General features: G+C 43.3%; 1 protein-coding gene across 1 annotated transcript in view; it reads left to right on the top strand.

Moving 5' to 3' along the window:
• The first annotated feature begins 630 nt into the window (after positions 1-630).
• Arhgap35 (Rho GTPase activating protein 35) overlaps positions 631-15,885 on the top strand; it is an 82,195-nt gene continuing 66,940 nt past the window's right edge. Inside the window, exons 1-2 of the mRNA XM_004644278.2 lie at positions 631-670; positions 2,196-6,069. Of these exons, the coding sequence (XP_004644335.1) occupies positions 2,386-6,069 (3,684 nt within the window). The 5' untranslated portion in view covers positions 631-670; positions 2,196-2,385. The remainder of the gene's footprint in view (positions 671-2,195; positions 6,070-15,885) is intronic.

The raw sequence follows: 15,885 nt of genomic DNA, 5'->3' as shown, positions 1-15,885 counted from the left end.
TTCTGTCTCAGTCTCCCCAGTTCTGAGATTACAGGTGTGCGCTACCATCCCGGTTCCTGGGGCAGAGTTGGTGTAGCATGTGGTGCTGGGGATTGAATCCTGATCCCTGTGCTTGCCTAAGCATGTGCTTAGTCTGCTGAGCTATCTCGCTGACCCTTAAAGAGTGTTCTTTCTCCATAAGTCTCTGTATCCTTATCAAAAATCATTAAACTATTTATGTGAAGGTTTGTTTCTGAGTTTTCTGTTATATTCCATTGGTCTATATGTCATTATGCCAGTAACACAGTGTTGATTATTATAGCTTTGTATTAGGTCAGGAAGTGTGAGTCTTCTAGCTTCATTTAGGATTGTTTTGTTATTCAAAGATAATTTGAGATTCCATAGGAGTTTTAAGATGGTTTTTTATATTTGTGCAGAAAGAAAAAGGATTATAATGAACTTATAAATCACTTTAGGTTGTATTGACATCTTATCAACATTAAGTCTTGTAACCCATGAACCTAGGCTGTTCTCATTTATTTATGTCTTCAGTTTCTTTTCATTGTCTGGATCTTTTATTTTCTTGGCTAATTTCTATTACTTTTTTTTTTGTGTGTGTGTGTGTGTAACTCCAGGCTGTCATTGAGTTTGCAGTTCTCCTGCCTTAGCCTCCCCAGTGCTGGAATTACAGGTATGTGCCACCACACTTAGCTTTCTGTTTTTTCTTAATCCTGTTGGAAATGAATTTTGGATTGGGGGCAATATTGGGAATTGATTGAGTCCAGAGACATTCTATCACTGAACTATATTATATGTCTCTAATTCTTTGTTGTTGCTTTGTTTTTATGTGGAGACAGTCTTGCTAAGTTGCCTAGGCTGACCTTGAACTTGTGACCTTCCTACTTTAGCTTTTCAAGTGGCTAGGATTATAGATGTATGCCACCATGTTCAGCTTGATTTATTTTTATGTATTTATGTATTATTTTGGGATTTATTTTGAGGCCAGGCCTCACTATGCAGCCCCGGCAGACCTCAAACTTGCAGCAGTGCTCCTGCTTCAGCCCACCAAGTGCTTAAATTGCAGATATGAACTACTCGTACACAGCAGGACTTATTTTGATAATTTTCTTTTTAGGTTATTCTTTATCAGTGTGTAGAGCTGTAGCTGTTTTTTGTGTACTACTGACTTTGTTTAAAAATACTTTTCTTGATATTTCATTTACAATTTAATTTTGTTAATTGATGTAGTGTCTAGAACAGCCTTCATTTCTGGTATAGGATTTAGTCTTTTTTAGAAAAACATATTTTTCATCAGATTTGAATGTGCATTTGTATTTGACTCAGTTCATATTACGCCTTCTAAGGCATATTATATAGTGAGGTGTTTCTGGAGGGGGGAGATCATGTCTGAAAGGCCACAGTACCTTTATATCCCTCATCAGTGATTTTAACCTTTATTTTCCCTAAGTATTGCCTTTTTCTCTATTGTATTTGCTTTTTTGTCTGCTGTTGTTTTTACTTCCTCTCTCCCTTTCAGCTAATTAATACATCAGGAGACACCTGAATTTCATACACTGTAAATAGCCTGCTCCTCACCAAGATTTTTCCCTTAGATTTAGCATCTGTTGTGATTTTTGCCTGATTCAACTGAGTGTACTCATGTTCCAGTTTTTTGCAGTTTGTTATAATTTATGACTTAATTGCTTTAGTATTCAGATTGTCTCAGATTTGGCCAGTAAGCAGCTCTTCAAGTTGGCATCTCTGTGCTTATGGGGTATCCTTGTTTGCGCTTACCCAAGATGTTCCTGGGTGATCTTACTTACCTTGCGCTAGCCCTGAAGCTGGCTATTTTTCTCAGAAGTCTCACAGTCTTTTTTTTTTTTTTTTTCAGGACCGGGGATTGAACTCAAGCTCTTGTGCTTGCCAGGCAAGCGCTTATTCTACTGAGCCACCTCCCCAGCCCAGTCCTCACAGTCTTGCTTTAGCATTTAGCACATTACTTATTTACATCCCTCTGTAGCAGTCTGGATTGTACTTTGAGGGTACATAGACCTCAGTCTTATTCCCTCATATCTTCACCTAGCATAAGGCCTGCCACATTAGATATTTACTAAATATTTGTTGAGTTAAATGATTTTTGTTATAATTCAGGGTTTAAAGTTGGATTCCAAAATGATACTGATGTATTTCTTTTCCCCCTGCCCCCCTTTATTTAGGAAGAAATGTTGGGTCTTTGGCAATGAGAAGCAGTAAAAACTGACCTCATAGTGGTGCAAGCACTATGAGACCGGAAACTTTTGCTTCATGGGCAGCCAGCCTCCACTGGTAATGTTGAGAAGCCCTCCACTCCACTGGAAAACAGTGATCTGATTTGGAAGTGGTTGATTGTGGCAGGATGTGTCGACGATGATGATGGCAAGAAAGCAGGATGTCCGCGTTCCCACCTACAACATCAGTGTGGTGGGATTGTCCGGGACTGAGAAGGAGAAAGGCCAGTGTGGCATTGGGAAGTCCTGTCTTTGCAACCGCTTTGTGCGCCCCAGTGCTGATGAGTTTCACTTGGATCATACCTCTGTGCTCAGCACCAGTGACTTTGGCGGGCGAGTGGTCAATAATGACCACTTTCTCTACTGGGGAGAAGTTAGCCGCTCCCTGGAGGATTGTGTGGAGTGTAAGATGCACATTGTGGAACAGACTGAATTTATTGATGATCAGACTTTCCAGCCTCATCGAAGCACGGCCCTGCAGCCCTACATCAAGAGAGCTGCTGCAACTAAACTTGCATCAGCTGAAAAACTCATGTACTTTTGCACTGACCAGCTGGGATTGGAGCAGGACTTTGAGCAGAAACAAATGCCAGATGGAAAGCTGCTGATAGACGGTTTTCTTCTTGGTATTGATGTAAGCAGGGGCATGAATAGGAACTTTGATGACCAGCTCAAGTTTGTCTCCAATCTCTACAATCAGCTTGCAAAAACAAAGAAGCCAATAGTGGTGGTCCTGACCAAGTGTGATGAGGGCGTTGAGCGGTACATTAGAGATGCACATACTTTTGCCTTAAGCAAAAAGAACCTCCAGGTTGTAGAGACCTCTGCGAGATCCAATGTAAATGTGGAGTTGGCTTTCAGCACCTTAGTGCAACTCATTGATAAAAGTCGGGGAAAGACTAAAATCATTCCTTACTTCGAAGCTCTCAAGCAGCAGAGTCAGCAGATAGCTACAGCAAAAGACAAGTATGAATGGCTGGTGAGTCGTATTGTAAAAAATCACAATGAGAATTGGCTGAGTGTCAGCCGAAAGATGCAGGCCTCCCCAGAGTACCAGGACTATGTTTACTTGGAAGGGACTCAGAAAGCCAAGAAGCTATTTCTACAGCACATCCATCGCCTCAAGCATGAACATATTGAGCGCAGGAGAAAGCTGTACCTGGCAGCCTTGCCATTAGCTTTTGAAGCTCTTGTACCTAATCTAGATGAAATAGACCACCTAAGTTGCATAAAAGCCAAAAAACTCCTAGAGACCAAGCCAGAATTCCTGAAGTGGTTTGTTGTGCTTGAAGAGACGCCATGGGATGCCACCAGCCATATTGACAATATGGAAAATGAACGGATTCCCTTTGACTTAATGGATACCGTCCCTGCAGAGCAGCTGTATGAGACCCACTTAGAGAAGCTAAGGAATGAAAGGAAGAGAGCAGAAATGAGAAGAGCATTCAAAGAAAACCTGGAGACCTCGCCTTTCATAACTCCTGGCAAGCCTTGGGAAGAGGCCCGTAGTTTTATTATGAATGAAGATTTCTACCAGTGGCTGGAAGAGTCTGTATACATGGATATTTATGGCAAACACCAAAAGCAAATTATAGACAAAGCAAAGGAGGAGTTTCAGGAGTTACTTTTGGAATACTCAGAATTGTTTTATGAGTTAGAGCTGGATGCTAAGCCCAGCAAGGAGAAGATGGGTGTCATTCAGGATGTTCTGGGAGAGGAGCAGCGATTTAAAGCATTACAAAAGCTCCAAGCAGAGCGTGATGCCCTCATTTTAAAGCACATTCATTTTGTTTACCACCCAACAAAGGAAACATGCCCCAGCTGCCCAGCCTGTGTAGATGCTAAGATTGAGCACTTGATTAGTTCTCGGTTTATCCGACCATCTGAGCGGAATCAGAAAAACTCACTCTCTGACCCTAACATTGATAGGATCAACTTGGTTATCTTGGGCAAAGATGGCCTTGCCAGAGAGCTAGCCAATGAGATTCGAGCTCTCTGTACAAATGATGACAAATATGTGATAGATGGTAAAATGTATGAACTTTCCCTGAGACCAATTGAAGGGAATGTTAGGCTTCCTGTAAATGCTTTCCAGACACCAACCTTTCAACCCCATGGCTGCCTCTGCCTTTACAATTCGAAAGAGTCACTGTCCTATGTAGTGGAAAGTATAGAGAAGAGCAGAGAGTCTACATTGGGCAGGCGGGATAATCACTTAGTTCACCTTCCCCTGACATTAATTTTGGTTAACAAGAGAGGAGACACCAGCGGAGAGACCCTGCATAGCTTAATACAGCAAGGTCAACAAATTGCTAGTAAACTTCAGTGTGTCTTTCTTGACCCCGCCTCTGCTGGCATTGGGTATGGACGCAATATTAATGAGAAGCAAATCAGTCAAGTTTTGAAGGGACTTCTAGACTCTAAGCGTAATTTAAATCTAGTCAGTTCTACTGCTAGTATCAAAGACTTGGCTGATGTCGATCTGCGAATTGTTATGTGTCTGATGTGTGGGGATCCTTTTAGTGCAGACGATATACTCTTTCCTGTTCTTCAGTCCCAAACCTGTAAGTCTTCCCACTGTGGAAGCAACAACTCTGTTTTACTTGAACTTCCAATTGGAATACACAAGAAACAGATTGAACTGTCTGTTCTTTCATACCATTCCTCATTTAGTATCAGAAAGAGCCGGTTGGTCCATGGGTACATTGTTTTTTATTCAGCCAAACGTAAGGCTTCCTTGGCTATGTTACGTGCCTTTCTTTGTGAAGTGCAGGATATCATCCCCATCCAGCTTGTAGCACTCACTGATGGCGCTATAGATGTCCTGGACAATGACTTGAGTCGGGAACAGATGACGGAGGGGGAGGAGATTGCTCAAGAAATTGATGGAAGGTTCACAAGCATCCCTTGTAGCCAACCTCAGCATAAACTTGAGCTCTTTCACCCATTTTTTAAAGATGTGGTGGAGAAAAAGAACATAATTGAAGCCACTCATATGTATGATAATGTTGCTGAGGCTTGTAGCACCACTGAGGAGGTGTTTAACTCCCCTCGGGCAGGGTCTCCACTCTGCAACTCCAACTTGCAGGATTCAGAAGAGGATATTGAACCCCCATCTTACAGCCTGTTTCGAGAAGACACACCACTGCCCTCTCTGTCCAAAGACCATTCCAAGCTCTCTATGGAACTAGAGGGGAATGACGGGCTGTCGTTCATCATGAGCAATTTTGAGAGTAAACTGAACAACAAAGTACCTCCACCAGTCAAACCAAAGCCTCCTGTCCATTTTGACATTACAAAGGGAGATCTGTCTTACCTTGACCAAGGGCATAGGGATGGGCAGAGGAAGTCTGTATCTTCTAGCCCATGGCTGCCTCAAGATGGATTCGACCCTTCTGACTATGCTGAACCAATGGATGCTGTAGTCAAGCCGAGGAATGAAGAGGAAAACATATACTCTGTGCCCCACGACAGCACCCAAGGCAAGATCATCACCATTCGGAATATCAACAAAGCCCAGTCCAATGGCAGTGGCAATGGTTCTGACAGTGAAATGGACACCAGTTCTCTAGAGCGAGGCCGCAAGGTGTCTATGGTGAGCAAGCCTGTGCTATACAGGACGAGATGTGCCCGGCTGGGGCGGTTTGCCAGTTACCGAACCAGCTTCAGTGTTGGAAGTGATGATGAGCTGGGGCCAATACGGAAGAAAGAGGAGGATCAGGCATCCCAAGGTTACAAAGGGGACAATGCTGTCATTCCATATGAAACAGACGAAGACCCGAGGAGGAGGAATATTCTTCGAAGTTTAAGGAGGAACACTAAGGTAAGACGCCAATTTAGGATGAATCATATAAATAGTTTATTTTTTTTTCTAAATTTATTTATTTATTTATTTTAAATATTTATTTGTGTGTGTGTGTGTGTGTGTGTGTGTGTGTGTGTGTGTGTGTGTCTGTGGCCACCTCAGCCCACCAGGGGGCGTTCTGGCCGGCATGTGGTGCTGGGGGATTGAACCGCGGTCCCTGTGCTTTGCTAAGCTTGCTCCAAGTAGGTGCTTTAGACCACTGAGCCATCTCACCAGCCCCATATAAATAGTTTATACCAGTGATGGTGAAGCTTTTAGAGCTTTCAGTGATACAACAGGCCAGTGCAGCATGTTTATCAGAGGTTGACCACCACACAGTGTCTCGGTGAGAGTTGATTGATCATGACTATTTAAGAGCATCTTATTCTGGTAAAACAGTCCTGCTGTGTGGTAAGAGGGGCCAGAGAAAAATGGAGAGAGAAAAAATTTATTCTTAGACCCACCATTAGAACATTAACTATGTCTCAGATAGCTACGACTAACAGCTCTCAAGTAGCTAGGACCTTGGCTAGATAACCTGAGTTGTCTTTCTCTAAACCAATGATTAACCATACAAATGACCAGGCAGCACAGAACCTGTCAGCATTCTGACAGGTAGTCAAGCCAGCAACAGTCTCCTTGCTCTTTTTATTTTTATTTTTTTGAAGTTCATTGGTACATTTGAGTTATACATAATGATCACATTCATCATAGGGAATTTGTACTTGTACATGATATAACTTGATTCTTTTCCTTCCTTGCCCTATGCTTCCTTGCTTGTTCTTTCTTCGCTTAAATATCAAAATGCAAAATTGCATGTCCCAGCCTCTTGTTGCTAAACATACATGTCATCCATATATATTCATCTCTTCAGAGCTCCTTTTTCCCTTTGCGGATCCACAAAGGTGGCTGTAGTTTAGATTAGTGAGAAATTGTATGGTTATTTGTCCACACAGTGAAAGGTTTTCGGGAGCACAGATGAAAGAGAATTTTTTTTTTTTTTTTTTTTTTAAGAATTTATTTGTTGGGCTGGTGAGATGGCTCAGTGGTCTAAAGCACCTACTTAGAACAAGCTTAGCAAAGCAAAGCACAGCGACCGCGGTTCAGTCCCCAGCGCCACATGCCAGCCAGCCCCGCTCCCTGGTGGGCTGAGCTGGCCACACACACACACACACACACACACATAAAATAAAATAAAAAATTAAAAAAAAAAGAATTTATTTGTTTGTTTATTTATTTATTTTGTGTGTGTGTGGCCAGCTCAGCCCACCAGGGGGCGGGGCTGGCTTGCATGTGGTGCTGGGGGATTGAACCGCGGTCCCTGTGCTTTGCTTAGCTTAGCTTGTTCTAAGTAGGTGCTTTAGACCACTGAGCCATCTCACCAGCCCTGAAAGAGAATCTTTTTTTTTTTTTTTTCCGAAAGAGAATCTTGACAGTGAGATTTCTAAAGCTGTTCTCTATTTGTAAAATAATGTTGTCTAGTTCCATGGTTATATCCTTCACTGAGTTGTTTCTTCCTAAGTGAGAGTCTTAGATTTTCTTTAGGGAGCACAAATAGAGCAGGGTGGCAAAGGGGAAGAGAAGAAGTTGGTGTGTACAGTATGCATTATACACGTTGGACCTACTCTGCCAGCTGTCGAGGCAGCAATCCCACATGCAGAGGCTGGTGACTTCTCTTGTGTGAAATTGTAGTTTGTGGTATGTAGTTTGCAAGGCAGAGATCTCTAGACTACTTGTCTTCTAGGACTTTGAGGCAGAAAAATTACTTCCCAGGTTTAAACCCTCCCCCACATTTAGAGTAGGAGAAAATACTGTGGGTTTGTTTTTTGTTTTGTTTTGTTTTGTTTTGTTTTGTTTTTTTCAGAAAAAGAAATCCAATTGAAAGACTACAGTAGAAGTACTATAACCCTGGACCAGTATTATCATACACAGAATGGTTTCCTTGCTTTGCAAGTTTGTTTTTGGTTCTTCTCACATAACAGTAGAAAACAGTCACTTGTTTAAAGGTATTACAGGGACCTTTGGAAAGAAAAGTTGCCCAAAACTTATACTGTTTTAAGACATAACGGATCAGAAGGTCCGGAGTCCTGGCTGTCGTGAGAGCTCACAGTTATTTTGTGACATACAATGTAAGAGGCCAGTTCAGTGTCTTGCAAGGAATTTTGTCCACTTGTGCTCCCTAATGCACAGAGTGCCCCTCAATCAGCAGTGGCCAGGAGCTTCCAGTTTCCTACCTGTACAGTGTTGAGGATGGAAGGAAGGGCACTATCATGTATATTCTGGCCTCACCTGATGATTATTAATATCAGTATATTCTTTCTTTTTCTTTTTTTTTTTTTTGGTACCCAAGATTGAACTCAGGACCCTCTGCTTACTAGGTAAGCGTTTATTCTACTGAGCTATCTCCCTGTCCCTAGTGCATTTTTCTGTTTGACTTTCCACTGGAGTTCTTTGTCTGCCTCCAGTATTTTGTTCTCCTGAGGTCAGTGGGAGACAGGCCCATCAAAAGCAGGCCTCGTTTAGGAAGCTCCCCAATATGTTCCCAAAATGCCCCTGTTTAGTAATACTGGACTCCAGATAGTTTGTACATTTTGGCTTTCTTCCTCTTCCACTCCCAGTGAAGACTGATGCCAGAACAGCTTATCTGAATGCTGTCAGTCTTCTAATTTGTGCAAGTGTTTGCACACCTGGAAATTAGGAAAGTGTCATAATAGTGCACTGAGTTGCTGTAGAACTTTTTTCCTGCTTTCTGGTGATGTTTTTTAATACTTGGTGGAAATGATGCTTTCAAAACATGTTCCTAGGGCCGGCCTGATAGCTCAGTGGACTACAGCGCCCGCTTAGGCAGAGTGCAGTGGCCGGGGGTCCATCCCCAGCTTGGAGTGCTGGCCCCGCCCCCCGGGGCTCTGAGACAGTGTGGTGGCGCGTGCCTGTAATTCCAGGGCGTGGGAGGCTGAAAACAAGAGAATCACTCAGAGTCCTATCTGAGTCCTATCTACGTAGTGAGACCCTGTAGACCCTGTTGTAAATTTAAAAAAAAAAAACATGTTCCCAGTAGGCCAAACTTTCATCAGCTTATCCGTGGTTCAGGTTTGGTGAGCACAGTGGCTCTCGGAATGTGGAAGTAGCCATGCTCCTGCCTGTGCCTGGCCCCTTCCCTGAGTGACTCCATGTGCCTGCCAGGAGTCAGTTTAGGAGTATCCTTTGGCAAGAGTGAATAGAAGGGGAAATGGTCTTTTCCTGCCTTGGAGAAAAGCGCATTAGAGTAAGTGTAGCAGCTTTTCATCCCAGAGCGAAGGAAGGAAAGTCCTTGCCACCAGAGCAAGCCTCCCATTAATATTGCTGTTTTTAATGAAGACTTACACTTGTTTTACTGGAAAAGCAGGATAGGATCAGGGCCAAGAATGCCAAACCAGCCCCTCCATGCGGATTTGACCTTTGATTTTATTGGCATAACAAAGCAGTATAACATTCATCTGAAGTAAGGGGAAAAGCCCCACACTCCAATTTAAGTTTCAGTTGGTCATGAGAAAAAACTCCTGCATGTTAAACGCTTCCCAGGAAATGACCCAGGTCCTGCCTTGGCCATCCATACCTTAGCACCCAGCTGGGACAGCAAGACCTGCACTGATAATGAAAATGGGTCTCCTGCCTGAGAAGGCTAGAGGTCTTATGCAGAGAGAGGAGATTCAGCTAGAATGGCTATAGTGATTAGCAGCTGCAGATCCCACCTTCCCTACTTTCTTACTTGAACTTTGAATATGAGTCACCTCTCTACATCCCTTTGTACAAGAGGGAGCACCTCCTTTGGGTTGTGAGGAATGATGATGGAGCGTGGTGCAGGCGGGGAAGCCTTGCTGAGGTTGTCATGTAACTGGACATGGGGGAGGCACCAGCACTGGATCAGGGAAGACCCACAGTAAGGTAGGCACACTGAACTCCGAGAAGAAACCAGGCCTGGTGTAGCATTTACTACTTTTTGTGTAAATTTAAATGCTGCTTTTCTGGTGCTTATTCTGGCAACCACTCTTAACAAAACAAAAAATGCTATGGTCTGGGTACCAATATTATGAAGAGAAAGAAAAATCACTCAGTACCCTTTGCTAATTTGCTAGATTAGTGCTTTGCTGTAAAACTGGAGTCGAACTGAGGGATGCGCTTTCATCTCTCCTAATGAAAGTACAGACTGTAAAGCTGATTCTCCTTCTGGGTCTTTTTCCCAGCGGAACCATTCAGTGGTAGCCTTCCGCACTCTGCTGAATGAAATTGAGACTCTGTGATTGCACTTCAGTGGGGGCTGTGAATAGAGCTTTGTCTGAAGCGGTGGTGCTGCACATGGTCTCTGTCTCCCAGTGCCATGTACTTGCAAAGATGAGATTGGGATCGGTGGCTCTTGTTTTAAAGCCAAAAAACAGGCTGTACTCCACAAATGTGCCTTTGGGGCTTGCTCAAGTTGCTGAATTTGGTATGTTTGACCATGATTTAAAAAGAAGGCATTATTGGCTATTTACTTTTCTATCTGATGTATTCTTATTTTACATATATGTATATATTGAAAACTGAATGATAAAGAAAATCTTTCACTTCTCTGTAGCTGCCAGATGACAAGACAACCTATTGAAAAGCCAACCAATTCAATTACGCATTGTTTGGTCTGTAAGGCACCAAGTAACCAGTTTGACAGTTTGTGTGTGTGTCCCCCACCCCCAGTGAATTGGCTTATTTCATAGGATTCAGTGAATTGGCTGGTTGTTGTGGCTTTGTGTGGACACAGCTCTCATTTTGTGAGGCCTAGAACAGAGTTAAAGTTTCTAGTGTGAATAAAAACCAGCTGGGGAATTGGACTGCTTGCTTCTCTGGGAGAGCTGTTGATTTTTGACAGACAAGCCTAACGCTATGAGATGTGAGCTTTTTAACCTACCATGGAAGACTCAGTGTGTGCTTCAGGAAAGGGTGTGCTATTCAGTGACCTCTAAAACCAAATAAATACTTTGGTCTTAAAAATGCTCTTGCCAGGTGTGGTGGCTGCTTGGGAGGCTGAGGCAGGAAGATTCCAAGTTTGAGGCCAGTCTGGGACACTTGGCAAGACTGTCCCATAAAATAAAATGAGGAAAAAGGCTGGGGCTTCAGCTCAGTGTAGATAGTGCATTTGCCTGGAGCTTAATTCAGTACAAAAGAAAAAAAAAAAAAAAAGAAGAAAAAGAAAAAGAAAAGAGAAAAAACAGACTTGACCTTGGCTTTCAGATTCTTTTCTAATTCCTGAAATAGTTTTATCTTCCAAAAGGAAGTACTTTGGCTGCAGCATATAAGCTCATTCTTTCTGTTTGGAAGGAAACACTGAACTTGGTGCATGAGTGCCCAGCAAGCACTTTTTCATGCCTGATGTTGTAAGTGACATAGGTTTGTGTGTTATGTTCATCCAGTCTTCAGGGGTCATATGTATTGAGGATATAGTACATGTGTTTCTCATTTCCAGAGGGGAAGTACAAAAATTGTTTAACAGGGAGGCATAGGCTAAACTAGGCACCCAGGAAAGCTTCCCAAGGAAATGATATTTAAAGCAGAGATTTGTGACTGAGGAGGCAGGCAAAGTCAGGAAGATAGAGGCTTTGTGGAGAAAAGTTTCCCAGGAAAAAGTATGGCCCTCAGAGCGACTAAACAAGACCTATTGAAATTGTGAAAGGAAACCTGGCCTGTCTCTGCGGAGACATGAGGGTAAACCAGGCTAAATAATGGAAGGTGCACTTATTTGATATATATATATATATATATATTTAGCATAGGGTCTACAGGGTCTCATAGATCAAACTTGTAGTGATCCTCCTGTTTTCAGCCTCCCAAGTGCTGGGATTGCAGGCACATGCCACCTTGCCCAATCTCATTTGCTGTCTCAGCATGCCCTGGGGACGGGGCTGGCATGACATGCTGGGGAACAAACCCTAGTTCGTGCACCTGCCTAAGCAGGTGTTTAGTCTGCTGAGCTATCTGGCTGGCTCTAATTGCTTATTGAGTACTTACTGTGTGCCAGGTATTTACAGATTAGCTTTTCCCCTTCTTGCCTTGTGAAAGTGATCTTTCATTCCCAGATTCATTTTTTTAGAGGTAACTAAGACTTAAATACCTTGTCTGTTAATGTAACATGAGGTAAAGGAGCTGAGAATTTTGAACCCAGTCCTTTGACGTCTACCTGCATTGAAATTTAGATCCCCCTCCTCTGCAGAAGAGCTGCTGCTGTTCAGTGGCCAGGTGCATGCAAGCCCATTCAGTCAGTCCTCTGATTTGCCTGCAAAGATAGAGAACTTAAGTTAGCCAGGGTCCACTTCCCAATACTGTTCCCTAAGAATGGCATGGTGCTCTCTGTTCCCAGTGTTGGAGCCTAGTTGAGCAGAAGACAAAAAAAGCAGGAAGACCCTGAAATAGCCACAGGAATTTTAAGAAATTGTTTCAAACTAGTGTCACTCATTTTTTTTTTTTAATTTATTTATTTGTGTGTGTGTGTGTGTGTGTGGCCAGCTCAGACCACCAGGGGGCGGGGCTGGCTGGCATGTGGTGCTGGGGGATTGAACCGCGGTCCCTGTGCTTTGCTAAGCTTGTTCTAGGTAGGTGCTTTAGACCACTGAGCCATCTCACCAGCCCCTGTCACTCAATTCTTGAAGAAATTAAGAAGTTACAACAGGCAACCTAGATCTGTTTCTCAAAGAATAGAGCTGCTTCCCTGAGCTAGCAAGTTCTCTACCACCTAGGGATATTGCAGTGCCATTTCAGACAACCAGGCATCAACCCTGATTCCCAGAGGAGGGCCTTCCTGCTGAATCTCATTAGTGTTTGAGAGCAGGCCAGCAGGTAATGAGAGGCCCATACCACTGGAGGGCCAGAGTCAGTGCTCGTGGCATATTAGGCAAGGATCTGGAGAACCCTCCTCTCCACAGAGCTGTCACTCAGAGTGTTGTCACAAGTCCATTCAGAGAGCCAACAGAGAACAACCAGGTTTGCCAGACTTCATGGAACAAAAGGCTGTGATCTCTGTGTCACTTGAAGCAGTGGTGTGATAGGCCTTCCTTTTTTTCCCCATCATTCAGGAAGGTTAGATGACAGGAAGACCAGGACTTCATGCTCCTTCCTGTTCATCCCAAAACAAAGATGCTTCAAGCTGATGAGTGACTGGGCTATGCTGTTCACTGCCAGCCTGAAGGAGACCAAAGCTGAGCAAGCATTGATGCTTACATAATAGATTTTACCAACAAGAGTTAGTCTACCTTCAGGTTTTCCTGTGAACTTGGCCTTGGATTTATTCTGAGCCAGAAGGGGGAGCACCAGTTAATCTAGAACACATTTGGGGCATAAATGAGTAACTTAATTAAAAAGATTATTTGGGGCTTGAGAGATAGCTCCGTAGAATAAGCACCTGCCTAGCAAGCACAGGGTCCTGAGTTCAATCCCTAGTACTGCCCCCCACCCAAAAAAAATTGTTTGGAAGCTCTGTTGGGAACCTGACAGAATACTTCCTGGTCAGCAAGGTGTAGTGTTGGTTACAGAATGCAAGAAAGTGCTGTGGAAGAAGCTTAAGTAATGCAGTTTGTGGAATCTCAGTTTTTCTAAGACTTCTGTCATTGTACTTGGTCCGTTGTATGTCACCACACAACTTGGCAACCCTCAGCTTCTTTCAGTCTCCTCCTCAGCCCACTGAGATGATACCGTCCTTGTTCCAGATTACGTTCTGTATTTCTTGTTCCCCCTCAGAAATAAAATTATCGGGCTGGGGAGATGGCTCAGTGAAATAAGCGCTTCCCTGGCAAGTGCAAGGCCCTGAGTTCAATACCTGGTTCCGCCAAAAAAAAAAAAAAAAAAAAAAAAAAAATTATCCACATACGTGTTACCAAGTCCCCACATGGAATGTATTAATGCAAACATGTATTAATGAAAAGTTTTAAAACTTAAAAAAACATACCCAACAGGGTAGATTCTCTGCTAGCCTGAAGGAGACCAGGGAGACTCTCTTGGGCTAGCAAGATAGCTCAGCGGACTAAGTGCCTGCTTAGGCAAGCACAGTGACTGGGGTTCGATCCCTGATACCACATACTGTGCTGACCCCGCCTCCTGGGCACACTGAGCTGGCCACCGAGACCGGGTGTGGTGGTGCATGCCTAGTCTAGCCCTGGGGAAACTGAAAACAGGAGGATCACTATGATGAGTCTGAGCTGTGTAGTGAGACCCTGTATCAAATACATTATATATATTTAATATCATAGATTCTTTCATTGACTTTTTAGCTATATTACTAAGCATCCATGCACTTAAAAGGCTATTTTAGTTGGTATACCACTCTAATAACTGTATTTCCTGACCCTCAAATCTGGATAAGTACTTTTGACAGGTATCAGAGTATTTATGGAGATCAGAAGACAGTATTTGGAGTTGGCAACTTAGGGTCACTATAAAGCTATACCTGCTGTTCCCAAAGAAGATAGAATACTCTTTATCCAAGAAAGTGCCTGACCTCTCCGCTGGAGCCCTCAAGCTGCCAATTCTTATTTGTAATCCTCCTGACCATTTTCTTCAGCCTTTGGTCACTACTTATGTGATATCAAGGTCAGCTCTGTTGTGTAGAGTATAAGTTTATTGAGAGTGAGATGACTTTAAGTCTGGGATTAGCTCTGCTGCCACTTTACTATGTGGCCCTGGGTAGTTTAAAAAAAAAATGCTAAGATTCTTGCCTCCCAGGAACTTAGCTCAGTAGAAAAATAGCTATATGTGGGCCTAAGTGACTACCTAGTTCAGTGCCTACAGGGTAATAGGACTTTTGTTATAATACTAAGAATGAACAAGGCCTTCTGTGCCTCACTGCTCACAGGCTATTGTGAGTGGCACACCAGGGTGATGAAAAGATATGTACCCCAGGTAGTGGGAACATAAAAGAAGGAGCCGTGGCCTGCGTGTTACTGGAAACTGCTTATTCAGCAATTGTGTTGCAGTCCCACTGGGTATCAGGCTGTAGACCAGCCATCTTCCAGACTTGAGGAAGGACCCTTCTTTTAATTGTCCTTATTTTGATTTTGTTTGTTTTTGGTACTGGGAATCAAATGTAGAGCCTTATGCTTGCCAAGCAGGTGCTGTGCCACTGAGCTATGTCTTTGGCCTATCTTCCTTATATTGGCTGGCATTCTACCCTTTCTCTTGCTCTAGTAGGGTTGGAGGGGTTGTGGGGTGGGTCATGCAGCTTCCTGTTCTGACACAGCCAAGAGTTTCACCTGTTTGTCATTGTTTCCAGAGAGCCAAGAGACCAGAGGCAGATTCTGCTCACCTCTTTCCCCCAGTATCATGCTGGCATAAAGTGCTGTTTATATCAAATTTTATCATGATTAGTATCAAGACTAAGAATTAGGCATCTTTTTAAGTAAACCCTAAGGTACAGAATAATGGACTTTGTTACTTATTATAAAAACACCTACCTGAAAGGTTGAGGTAAAAGTAGTGTATGCTGGGCCCTGTGTCTGGACAGTGGTGTTTCGTCACTGAGGGAAGACTCTACCAGTCCTGGATCACAGCACTCTATGGCTGAATGTGACTCTCTCAGAGCCTCCATTCTCAGCTGTGGAAGGGGGCACCATTTTACAGGGTGGTTTTAAGGTTGCAGATAAATGTAAAGCGCTTAGCACTCTTAAGGAATTACAGTTACAGTTCTCTGTGGGTGTGTGTGGTACTGGAGATTGGATACAGGGCATTCACACTGAGTTACATCCCCTAGCTTTTTTTTTTTTTTTTTTTTTTGGTATTTTAGGGAAGGGTCTACAGTGT

The sequence above is a fragment of the Octodon degus genome, unplaced genomic scaffold, assembly GCF_000260255.1.
Source record: "Octodon degus isolate 3935 unplaced genomic scaffold, OctDeg1.0 scaffold00197, whole genome shotgun sequence".
In the NCBI taxonomy this organism is placed as follows: domain Eukaryota; kingdom Metazoa; phylum Chordata; class Mammalia; order Rodentia; family Octodontidae; genus Octodon; species Octodon degus.
Note: the sequence above shows the minus strand (reverse complement) of the source record. Positions and strands in the feature narration are given on the sequence as shown.